Below are 12,701 nucleotides of genomic sequence, written 5' to 3'. Positions count from 1 at the left end.
TTTTTTTTTTCTTTTTTATCTTGTATATATATGTATACTTCTTTATGTCTGCGTTTATGTTTTTTTTTTTCCTTATTTTACGGTTTCATTTAACAAAATAAATAAATATATAGGCATTTCTACAGAAGAATAGAGAAAAGGAAAAAAAAAAAAGGGATGGAAGAGATCTCAGGAATACTTCACAGAGATGAGAGAAGAGTTCATCCACACACAGACGCAGCCCATCAAGAGAAGTTGGCAGCCGCAGCCCGTTATGTATATATGCAGCAACTTCGAGATTTCTTTAATTATTATGATCCCACTCGCAGTGATGCGTCTATTCTGGCGGATCTCAACAAGGCACAAGAAACCCCGCAGGGTTTATCTATTTTATGGAAAGATCTCATTTCACAGTATGGACCAGCACCAGTGCGGCGAAGGACTCAAGGAACACTACAGCAGTTATTATCCATTTCCTCCAGTGAAAAAAAGGTATGGAAGGCCTCTAATAGGAAGGATGATAATAATACAGTAAAGCATCAAGAATTGAGAAGGATTTTCGGGATAAATAATACTCCAAATAATGGAAACGATCATAATCATCATACTACTACTATTATTAATAGTGAGAAGAAGAAACCAGAGAAACACCTTATTGCTATGCAGATTACTGGTATGAATGATGCCCTTTTTGGAGCAGCAACACCATTACGACAACAGGCCTTCTGTCGAGCGATTGCATCTCAAATGTCTTTATGGACTGACTCTCATTCATCAACTTTTCAGGTGGAAATGAAAATGGATTGTGTTGCCGTAGTGAGAGTCGTCATTGCGAATAAAGCAGCAGCAGATGGATCTAATAATAATAATAATAATAATAATAATAATAATAATAATAATAATAAAGAGGCTCTTATCATTATAACTTCTCTTGAACGGACTATACGGTCTGGTAAGGCATCTTTACAATTGATTAAAAATAGTTATCAGAGAGATTTAAAAGGTGGTAATGTGATCATGTCCATCACAACAGCTCAAGTTCCACAAGATGCCTTTAGTGAAATATCTCATCATGAAGGTTATTTCAATGATAATGAAGATGATATCCTTAATGAAAATAATAATAATAATAATAATAATAATAATAATAATAATAAGGAGAGTTATCGTGAAATCGTTCATAGTTCTCAGAAGTGTAGTTCTGAGTTTTCATTAAATGAATCTTCTTTTACATCATCACCGCCGCCTTCTTTCTTTTATCGCGGCACACCCGTTATCTCCAGAAATAACAACACCTTACAGTCTTCTTTAAGTCTTTCACAGTGTACGAATCGAGTCGAAGAAAACGAATCTCAACAAGAAGAGAAAGAGAAGAAGTTACAGCAGAAGAGTAAAGACTATGGTTCCACTCTGGAAAAAAGGAAAACAACATCTTTACTTTCCATCATGGAAGATGTGTATAAGTATGAAAGTGTTCCCACATCACAATTGGTTAAATCTTCCTCTAGTGTACATCGTCCTTCATTTTCTTTTGCTCCTCCTGAGCAGCATGTATGGAATAGTGTTAAGGAGAAGCCCAGTCGAAGTAATTCATATGAGATACGATCACTCTGTGATATTCCTTGGCAAACATGAAAGAGAGAAAAAAAGTAGATTTCTACCTTTTAGGTTTATCGTTATATATATATATATATATATATATATATATATATATATATATTAGTGTGAAAAAGTATAATATTTTCTTTTTTTAGTTACATACTTTTATTTTTTGTATCGGTTATTTTTTTCTCTTAATATAATTAAGTTTTTTATTTTTTTTTTTTTTTTTGTACATTTTTTAAAAATTATTTTCTTCTTTTATAAAACCCCATTAATGACGTTTATTGCTTTCTTTCCATTCTTCGTAAATGGAAGAGAAAGAGAAAGAGAGAGAGAGTATTTACACTTTACTTTATTGTTAATGATATTCACTACGTTTTTTTTTTTCTTTTTCTATTTCTTCTTACACTCTATCTTGTGAAAACCCAAATGTAAATAATAAAAAAAAAAAAGAAAGGTGTGCCCCTTTAGCCTTTACTCTAACACACGCCAATCATCATTATAAAATAATAATAATAATAATAATAATAATAATAATGGATTACACGATTCCGGAGCTGCTGCTGCTATTGCCCACTGTTGCGATTGATGAGCAGTATGTGCAAAATAATTCTCTCACACTTTCTGTAACCGATGCGGTGGCTGCTGCTGAAGCCTATTACAAACTTATTAATGAATATCTACAGCAGCGAGAAGAGGAACTGAATCTCGAAAAAGATATTCTTCCTGCAGTGGAATTCGCACTTCGTCTCTTTAATGCGGAGAATTTCAGTGGAGAGTTGGTGCCGACGGAGCGTGAACAGTTGGCGTCTGTACTGGAGCGGTATACAATGAAGGATGAACTGCATGAACGGTATGTGCAGCGACTACTCATGAGTGATGGGGAAATGCCGCATCCATGTATGCGATTGGGTGGACTTTTACTAACGCTTCTGGCAATTGTAAATAGCACCAAAAAGGATACAAGTACTACTACTAATAATAATAATAATAATAATAATAATAATAATAATAATAATAATAATAATAATAATAATAATGAGAATGAGAAGGAAAAGAGTGTATCTTGGTTGGTACCATATGATTGTATTTGGCGTTTACGTGTTCACATGCGGCATCAACGTGTACTGCAGCACCGTGCACACTCCATCTATCAACATCTCACTCACTGTGTAGATGCCACACTGGCACTACCAGAGTCTCAACTCACTGTGGAACAATTACTGGAGGTTGGACATGTTCATAACTACTATCACCGTCGTGATCTCGCAGCAGAAATCTTCTGGCGGGCCGCACGAAAGACGGGTCTCTCTGTGCAAGAAGATGCTATGCTTGGTGTACGCACTCGCTGGCAACAACATCAAATTGTTCAAATGGTACTAAATGCCCGTAGTGCCACTCCTTTTACTGCTCCTACTACTATGTCTACTACTACTACTACTACTACTACTACTAATAGTAATGGTGATAATGAGAAGGAATCCGTTGTGGATACTCCACGTGTGTGTATGGGTGAGATTGATGGACATGATCTTTTTGATCGTCCCCGTCCTACTGCTGACACACCAGCACCAACACTTGAGCCACTCCATCCACTCGATAAAGCCATTCTACTCGCACTCTGTGTAGATATCCGCAATACCAATCCACATCATGGTCTCACACAACATCATATGCAGACATATGTGGAGCGACTGCTCGCTGATCCAGCACAGGCTCCATTTATGATTCAGTGTCAGTCATTACTGTTAAGATGTCGGTTAGAGCGGCGACGTAATCGTGTTCAGGAACGTGCATTCATGCAACTCACAGAACTTGTGGATCAACACGCAGCGGGGCGTGACCCAACACGAGCGACATTTCACCGTACGGCCGGATCTTATATCTACGTTGTGGCCTATCCTACCATTTGGGAACTGCGTAGTGAGTTTGCTGGTGTGTGTTATGACAACAATCTATACAAGACGGCCCTTGATGCCTATGAGCGTGTGCAGGACTGGCCGCGTATTATTGATTGCTGTAAAGTATTGGACAAGCGACGACGTGCGGAGTCTTTGGCGCGTGAGTTGCTCGTCTCGGATCCCTGCAATCCACTACTTTGGGTGGCCCTTGGTGAGGCCACGCGGGATGCGGATGCGCTTTGGCATGCGTTTGAGTTGTCCCATCGAGCCTCCGCGGCGCCGCTGCGGGCCCTGGCGCGATTGGCACTGGAGCGGGAGGCGTATGAAGACGTCGTCTCCCACTTTGATGCGGCGCTGCGGCTGAACCCCGTCTTTGGCGGCGATTGGTTCACCCTCGGCTACGCGGCGATGCGGCTGGAGATGTGGCAGCGCAGCGGCGAGGCCTTCACGCGGGTCTGTCAAATGCAGCCGGAGGATGCGTACGCGTGGAATAATTTAGCGTCTGTCCTGCTGCGCGGTGGATCCCTGCGGCCGGCGTTTAATGCGATGAGTCAGGCGCTGCACAACAACCGACGTGATTGGCGAATGTGGCAGAATTACTTTTCGATTGGATGTGAGTTGAAGGAGGTGACGGAGACCACACATGCCTTGAATGTCTTGTTGGATATTGCCAAGCGGAATACACGACTGGAGCGCGCCTCACTGAATCGCTTTGTCGATAATGCTATTGCCTACATGGAGGGAAAAATACCCGCCAGCCGTGCAGGATTAGAAGAAGAGGAAGAAGAAAAGAAAAAGAAAGAAGAGAATGATGATGATGCTGCTGCGATGATGCCCACACACACCTCCGTTGCCCTCACAGATAATATGGATGAGGAGGAATTGGAGATGTTGGAGAAAATGGATGCTTTGGTTCCTTTTGGTAGTGATGTGGAGATGCCAGAGTCTTTCTTTGCATCTAAAGATGTAAACAGTGAAGAAACGGCACGTGTAAAGGCAGGAATTGTGGAACGATATAAACAACGAATGCGTGAGACCTTTCGACACATTACAGATCTCTTTGTAACAGATCCAGATATTTACGCCTGTGGGGCTAAACTACATCGATACATGGATGGACCATTCGCTGGGTATGAAATGCGATTAAAGGAATTACGTTGTTGTCAACAAAAAGATCAATGGGAACGAGACGCAACACGCTTTGCACGTACATGTGAATGTCTGCACAGTATGGTAGAAGATGTCATGGCCGCCTTTCACGATGTAAACTCAACTACTAGCTCAGATGCTACTTCTACTACTACTACTACTACTACTACTACTACTACTAATGAGAATGCATCCCAGCAGGAAGTTGCGGAGGTAACGCTGGCAGAAAAGCAGAAACGCATCATTGTGGCTCTGCACGACACGTTAAATAATATCACAGCAGTTGTGGATGCAGCGGAGGAACACATGAGTGAATCCGACGAATATAAACAACTGAAGAAAGTATTGTTACCTCAAGTACGGGAAGGGCTGCGTAACGCCAAGTTGGCGTTTCATTCAGACTAGAGAAGATATATATATATATATATATATATATATATATATATATATAGTCTCTCTGACATCATTCTTACTATCACAATATCCATATTATTGAACTAAAAGTGAAAGAAAGAGAAATTTGAAAACCGAGCAAAAGAATGAAAGATGATGAGAAAATAATTAAAAAAAAATAAAAAAAAGAAAAACTATTATAATTTATTGTACTAACGACTAATATTACAAGAAAGGCTGCATAAGTGCAGTTTGTTTTTTCTTTGTTCTACATATATATTTATGTGTTTTGTTGTGTGCCTTCACTATATATAACAATGTACACTTCCTCATAACAAGGATAATACATTAAGAAAAAAATAAAAATGTGATATTTCTTTTTTTTTTTATTTTTCTTGTAATGATTAACCTTCGATTAAACTTTTTTCCTCTTTTCTTTTTTCTCGAGTTCTCTATATCTGAGGCGTTCAAGAAGAGAAGAATAGAGAAAGAGAGAGTCAGTGAGGCTCTTACACCTAATCTCTCTCTCTCTCTCTCAGTATATACAATAATAATAATGCGTGCTCTTTTATCCCCATTCAAACACAACAAAGATTCGGTGAAGAATGGCCATCAGCGGGAGAACCCAACAACAACAGGAATAGTCAACACAACGACTTCTTCTCCTTCTTCTTTACCATTGGATACTATTAACGATACAAAAGAGGCAGTCCAAGTTGAACGCTTTAAGGAAACTATGCAGAAAGAAATAGATGAGCTGCAGAAAGAGATAATGGTTCGCAGTGAAGTGGCTGTACAATTGGCTGAAAAAGTCATCACACTTCGTTGTCAGTTGCAACGTCGTGAAGTTGAGTTAAATACACTGAAAAGAACAGGAACAACAGACTTGGAAACTACTATGGCTGTTCATACTGGTAATGATATTTCTGATAGTCCATCTGGTAAGGCCTCCACTGGCAGTACACATTCCGCAGGAGAAGAGAAGAATGGGAATTATGACAGGCGGGATTCAAACATAACTGGACCGTCTGAAGTAATGGAGTCTCATGTAAACAATCATAATAATAATAGTCATAGTAGTAATAATAATAATAATAATCATAGTAATAACTTGGAGTTGAGTGAAAGACTAGTAGAAATGGAGACCCAAGTGGGAGTGTGGAAGCAGCGTGTGAAAGAGGCGTTAAAGAGCAGTCAAGGGAGGGAACGTTCTCTTCTCGCTGAGAATATCGCATTAAATAAAAAATTACAGGAACTTCAGGGAAAATTAAATGAGGCGGCATTTCAAATGGAGGCTTCCGCCCTGCGAAGTGCACGACATGGTTTAAAAATAAATTCTACCAGTCAAACAGAAGTTACGATTCACCCTAGTGATAACGACAATGATGATGATGATGATAATAATAATAATAATAGTGAAAATAATGATGACAATGACATCAACATAAAAACAAAAAGTAATAGTATTAGCAACAGGAGCAGTTATAATAACCGAAAACGTTATTATCAAAGTCATTCAATACCAATCATATCTCCAGCACGTGTAGATTCCACAGAAAGTAAGCAAACAATGGAATCTACACTTGAGATGAGTAGTAGTGGTGGTCTACTTACTAGCCCTCCATTATTTCCTTATCCATTACAGCCATTTCAGGGAAATCATCAAAATCTTTTTAGTCCAGTAGAAGTCTCTTCATGTGATCCCGCTATTCGTACAGTAGTACCACCATTTATTGTTGCTGTTCATTACAATAATGATAATGGTTGGAGTGTGCAGACAAAAGTACGTGTGGAGCCTGGAATGACAGTCATTCAATTGAAAGAGTATTGTTGTGTACAATTTCAAGAGCGACATCAACTGCAGTTAGACCATAATAAATTATGTGTTCGTTATTATCATGAAAGAGCAAAAAGACATGTGGTTCTTTCCCCTTATCGTGAACTACACTCCTTTGCTCATTTTCAGCATTGTGAACGTGAGAAACTTCCTATAGTGTTGTTTCTCATTCCAGAAGATAATTTATCTAAACTTGTGTACGATACAATGAACAATACAAAAATTTCACCCATCGTAACTCCTCATAATCAGAATGAGTGACTTGTAATAATGTATTATATATTTATTATTATTTGTTTTTTTTTTTTTCTATTTAGTTTTTCAGTTATTTACTTTTATTATTTTATTTTATTTTTTTTTTCTCCTATTTTATTTTATTGCTTTTATCTATGATAGTTAAAAGTCTTATTTTTAATATTGTCTATGGATCTTTTCTTTCTATGTGTAAAGTTACAATGTTGGATAAAAAAGCATTTTTGTAAGTATTACTACTATATACTCTACGTATGATTTCTTTCTCTTTTCTTCTCTTCTCTTTCCTATTGTTATTTCTATATATATATATTCTCTGATAATAGTTCCAGTACACATCCTCATAAGGAGGGAGGGCAGTCGGATAAATAACAAGACATTAACAAACGAGAAAACCAAATAAGAAGTAAGTGACTAGCAGTTCTCACTCACATAAACAATAATAAGAATACATATTCATACAGAAACATTAAAGGATAAGAGTACATACAAAAAAGAAAAGGAAAAAAAGAAAAAAAAGAGAAGAGTACAAGAAAAATAAAATAAAATAAATAAAAAAGTCCATCCGCCGTATCGAAGGATAGTTTAAAAAAAAAAAAAAAGAGGAATTCATGTCTTCATCTGCATCTGTCGTCTCTACAGCCCACAGTGCTAGAGGAGGAAGTGGTGGAGGTGTGACCATTAAGCGAAAAGTGGATGATCGCATTCGAAATCTTATTGAAAATGCCGTTCACAAGAAACACCGTGCGTTAATTCTTCTTGTTGGTGATCGCGGTAAAGACCAGATTGTAAATCTCCATCAAATGGTATCTCATGCAAACCATAATGCCAAAGTAAATATGCTCTGGTGTATGAAGAAAGATCCGGATTTTGGTTCTACTAGTAAGAAACAACAGGAGAAACGTGCCCGACTTGAGGTAAAGGGTGGTATGTCTACAGAAACAACAAAAGAGGCATTTCAAACATTCCTCTCACAAACACAAATTCGTTTCTGTCAATATAAAGAAACACATAAAGTACTTGGACAAACCTTTGGAATGGCTGTATTACAGGACTTTGAGGCTATTACACCTAATACACTTGCTCGAACGATTGAGACTGTAAAAGGAGGTGGTGTGGTGGTTATTATGTTTCGTGCTATGCGTTCATTAAAGCAATTATATACTATTGCGATGGATGTACATTCACGTTATCGTACAGAAGCGTTACGTGATGTTGTTCCTCGCTTTAATGAACGTTTTCTTCTTTCTCTTGTAGACTGTGATACGGCTCTTTGTGTGGATGATGATTTGAATGTACTTCCCATCACTGCCAAGATGCGTGCGGTGGAGAGTATGCGTACATCTAATAAGAGTAATTATGATGCGGATTTGGCCTTACAAGGAAGACAGAAACATGAAGCGGATTTGGCGGCATTAAAAGAACGATTACGTGCAAGTAATGAAGTAGGACCACTTGTTTCTCTTTGTCAAACACTGGATCAAGGAAAAACAGTTCTTTCACTTATGCAAACAGTGGTGGAAAAGTCTTTAAATACCACTTGTGTGGTGACGGCGGGTCGTGGTCGGGGTAAATCCGCGGCTCTTGGACTTGCCGCTGCCGGTGCATTGGCACAGGGATACAGTAATATATTCTGCACAGCCCCATCGCCTGAGAACTTGCAGACATTTTTTGAATTTGTCGTTCGTGGTTTACAGGAACAGGGATATAAAGAACGTACAGACTTTGAGGCTATGCAGAGTACAAATGTGGAATTCAGTAAATGTATTGTACGAATTAATTTATTTCGTGAACATCGTCAAACCGTACAGTATATTTCTCCACATGATGCGGATAAATTTGCTCAAGCTGAATTGGCTATTATTGATGAAGCCGCCGCTTTACCATTACCATTGGTAAAACAAATGTTGGGTCCTTATCTTGTTTTTCTCTCATCTACAGTATCTGGTTATGAAGGTACAGGACGCAGTCTTTCTATGAAACTTATTGCGGATATGCGTAAACAATCTGGAAGTATTGTTGGGGGTTCTTCTTCTACTTCTACAGCTGTAAGTACATCTGATGATCGTCGTTTTCTTCGTGAAATTACAATGACTGATCCTATTCGATATGGTCCAAATGATCCTGTGGAATCATGGCTGCATAAGTTACTTTGTTTAGATGCAACGGTGCGTCCATTAACGGTAAAATCATGTCCACATCCTAATAAGTGTGAACTTTACTATGTTAACCGTGATGCCCTTTTCTCCTATCATCCATTGGCAGAACAATTACTGCAAACTGTTGTGGCTATGTTGGTTGCGGCACATTATAAAAATCAACCAAATGATTTACAATTAATGTCAGATGCACCAGGACATCACTTATTTCTTCTTTGTTCCTCAACAGTGGAAACGAATGGTGAACTTCCAGATGTTTTTTGTGTTATTCATGCCTGTGAAGAGGGTCAAGTAACATCTGAATCCATTAAGAGTAATCTCAGTCGTGGAGTTCGTCCTTCAGGTGATCTTATTCCCTACACCTTATCTCAATACTACCTTGAAGAAGGATTTGCTAAATTGGCAGGACTTCGTATTGTACGTATTGCGACAAATCCAGAATTACAACGTGCTGGTTATGGTTCTCGTGCGCTTGAGTTATTACAGCAATATTACACAGGTTCCATCTCACTCCAACCCGCATCATCGGAATCTTTAAAAACGAAAGAAGAAACTGAAAATAATAATAATGATAATGATGATAATGATGATACAAACAGTACCAGTAATGTCATTACCCCTCGTAAACGTATTCCAAGTCTTCTTACTTCACTTGTTGAACGACCATATGAAGTTATTGATTATCTCGGTGTAAGTTTTGGTGTAACGACCCCATTATTTAATTTTTGGAAACGTGCTGGTTATGAAGCTTTATATTTGCGTCATGCTGCCAATGAACTCACTGGAGAACATAGTTGTGTGATGGTACGTCCTATTGGATTTGATCTTTCTTTACTACGTGCTGAATTTCATCAACGTTTTATTCCATTACTTTCTATGCCTTTTCGTGATCTCCCTACGGAATTGGCATTAAGTATATTGAATGATCTTGATGTGAATGACCCGCAAAAATTAGCGGCTGCTACGGATCACTCTCAATCTTCTGAACATATTGTACGTGTGGGTGGTCGTCTGCAGTGTACATTGCGAGAACTTCAACTCATATTTAATCAAAATGATATGAAACGTCTGCGGCTTAATGCGACGACATTTGTGGAGGGCGGTTTAGTGCTGGATTTACTTCCCGCACTGGCGAAGTTGTACTTTGAGGCGCGGCTCCACCGTTTACCGGATGGATCGGAGGGCGTTGTGCTCACACACGCACAGGCCGCCGTGCTGCTCGCCGTGGGTCTGCAGTGCCAAACAATTGAAGAATTGTCTCGACAGTCCGCCTTTGCGGGGGTGCCGCTGCAACAACTGCGGGCATTTCTGCAGAAGGCCGTTGCCCGCATTGTGGAGCACTTCACACGGTTGGAGAAGTTAAAAACTCCTCAAGAGGCGAATGGACATTCATCGGTGAAGAATGGAGAAGAAGGAGAAGAAGAGGATGGGGAACAGGAACAGACACGTGAGATTTACGATAAGGATGGACACGTGGTGGGACTTTCCGTTGAAAAGAAAGTTCAACGTGTGGTGAATGTGGACACGACACTCCTGCGAGATGCCAAGACCGCAGCGATTGGAACAAGTAAGAGTGAGAGTGGAACTACTGGTATACAACGGGCGTTTAAGCGTTCAAAGAAGACTCGTCGTAGTTAAGAATAGACTCATCCACTCATCCCTCCTGCGTGCGGTCTTTATATCTATATACATATATATCTGTTTGTGTGCAATAGTAATACAAAAAAAAAAAAAAAAAAACAGAAAGAAGATGCAGTATCATTGAAGAGATAGGAAATGAGAATGAGAAGAAAGATAAAAATGTGAAGGGAAGATTAAGAGAAAGAAAAAAGAAAAGAAAAGAAAAGAAAAAAAACAATATTAACCGTTTAAGTTTGTGTATATCTGCTAATGAATTTTAATAGATTTCGCATAGCATTTATGTATAGAAAAAGCCTTTTTTTTGTTTGAATATTCCTGTAAAAATAGGTTAAGTGAAATGTATTGCTCTTTTTGGTTCCCTTCTTTTTTTTTCGTTTTATTTTTTTTTCATATAGTTAAGAAGTTTCTCTTTCATCGCAATTGATTCTTTTTTTTTTATTATTATCTTGATTCATTTTTGCGATTTGTATCACCACCGCAGATATATATACACATATATATATACAGACGTATATATATATACATTTAATCTTGTGTAATCCATTTTTATTATAGGTTTGAAAAGGTTCTGTAGAATGACGATTGGTTCCCTTCCCTTTCTTATCCTCAACTATGGAGCTGAGTTGATTTTCATCCTTCACACACGTCTTATTGCGCAGAAGGTAAATAGTGAGGCAGCACGAATTGTAATGAATGATGTTGTAGGGCACATGTTCAGTTCAGAGTTTATAGATGAACTTCTCCGCCCACAGCCCCTTCACTCATTAGCAGAAACGAAGGAAGTATTCATCTCACTTACACAGACATCTGTAATGCGACTCTCAGCAGTGTCTATGAAGAAACTTTTTGATCTCATGACAACAGGAGTGAAATATCAGTTATTCACACTACGTCATCCACTGGAGTTATTAGAACTTACGTGGACACACTTAGAAGAGGTACAACGAATTATTACACCAGAATCTCAAATGTATGTAAGGCCAGTACTTGTACGCCTTAAACATCTCTGTTCTAATCTTAATATTGGTGATTTAGCAGAGATTCGAAAAGAATTATTAAATTTCTTTGTTGGTCGCAGTGTTCCTGTATCTGTGTTACTGGATGATGGACTCCAAACATCCTCCGGTTCTTTTTTTCTTCCAGAAGATCGTTTTCTCCCCCCACTCGCCGTCTGTGAACCCCCAGGAACTATTCGTTATTTTAATAATGGGACTCTCATCTCCTCTGAAGTCTTCACACATCACCGCGATGCCAATCTTCGCTATCCGTTAACAATTCCTCCAGGCACGTGGGATCCAATGAATCCAGTGACTCGAGTATCCAAGAATGGGATGAATATGTATACAGCATACCGTGGGTCCCCAGATAATCAATCCACTAATCAACCTCCATCATCATCATCTAATCAATCAGAGAGGATGAATGCCGTGACAGGGGAATTAAACTATTTATCGCAGCTTATAAGAGGTAATCAAAAAACTACACAAGAGACATTTAAATTAAGTCTTTTTGATGATGGGGATGAGGATGATTATGATGATGATAATAATGGTAATGAGAAGGATGGGAAAAATACGAAACATATGGCTCTTGATGATGGAGTTAAACCAAAAGGAGAGTCTATTCATACATCTGCAGCCTTTTCAAATCATACAAAGAAGGAAGAGACACAAACAGATAATACAGATCTTATGCGTATTGTAGAAGGATTTCGTATAGATAAGACAGTGGCGAAGCCAACTGGGGGAAACTCTGATCTTCTAGATATTATGGATGAAGACTGATATA

General features: G+C 38.6%; 5 protein-coding genes across 5 annotated transcripts; all 5 read left to right on the top strand.

The window, feature by feature from the left end:
* Nucleotides 1-156: 156 nt before the first annotated feature.
* Nucleotides 157-1,614, top strand: TM35_000201350 (uncharacterized protein; the record flags this gene model as incomplete). The annotated part of the gene is made up of 1 exon (XM_029026820.1): nucleotides 157-1,614. The coding sequence occupies one exon, from the start codon at nucleotides 157-159 to the stop codon at nucleotides 1,612-1,614; it is 1,458 nt and encodes a 485-aa protein (XP_028881792.1).
* A 503-nt stretch (nucleotides 1,615-2,117) lies between these two features.
* Nucleotides 2,118-5,036, top strand: TM35_000201340 (tetratricopeptide repeat domain 27; the record flags this gene model as incomplete). The annotated part of the gene is made up of 1 exon (XM_029026819.1): nucleotides 2,118-5,036. One exon carries the CDS (start codon nucleotides 2,118-2,120, stop codon nucleotides 5,034-5,036), a length of 2,919 nt encoding a protein of 972 aa, XP_028881791.1.
* Nucleotides 5,037-5,580: 544 nt separating this feature from the next.
* Nucleotides 5,581-7,122, top strand: TM35_000201330 (uncharacterized protein; the record flags this gene model as incomplete). The annotated part of the gene is made up of 1 exon (XM_029026818.1): nucleotides 5,581-7,122. The coding sequence occupies one exon, from the start codon at nucleotides 5,581-5,583 to the stop codon at nucleotides 7,120-7,122; it is 1,542 nt and encodes a 513-aa protein (XP_028881790.1).
* A 602-nt stretch (nucleotides 7,123-7,724) lies between these two features.
* On the top strand, nucleotides 7,725-10,910 carry TM35_000201320 (N-acetyltransferase 10; the record flags this gene model as incomplete). Its single annotated transcript, XM_029026817.1, has 1 exon — nucleotides 7,725-10,910. One exon carries the CDS (start codon nucleotides 7,725-7,727, stop codon nucleotides 10,908-10,910), a length of 3,186 nt encoding a protein of 1,061 aa, XP_028881789.1.
* Nucleotides 10,911-11,488: 578 nt separating this feature from the next.
* Nucleotides 11,489-12,697, top strand: TM35_000201310 (organic solute carrier partner 1; the record flags this gene model as incomplete). The annotated part of the gene is made up of 1 exon (XM_029026816.1): nucleotides 11,489-12,697. The coding sequence occupies one exon, from the start codon at nucleotides 11,489-11,491 to the stop codon at nucleotides 12,695-12,697; it is 1,209 nt and encodes a 402-aa protein (XP_028881788.1).
* Nucleotides 12,698-12,701: the final 4 nt, after the last annotated feature.

The sequence above is a fragment of the Trypanosoma theileri genome (assembly GCF_002087225.1).
Source record: "Trypanosoma theileri isolate Edinburgh chromosome Unknown TM35_Tth_20_V1, whole genome shotgun sequence".
Lineage (NCBI taxonomy): Eukaryota > Euglenozoa > Kinetoplastea > Trypanosomatida > Trypanosomatidae > Trypanosoma > Trypanosoma theileri.
Note: the sequence above shows the minus strand (reverse complement) of the source record. Positions and strands in the feature narration are given on the sequence as shown.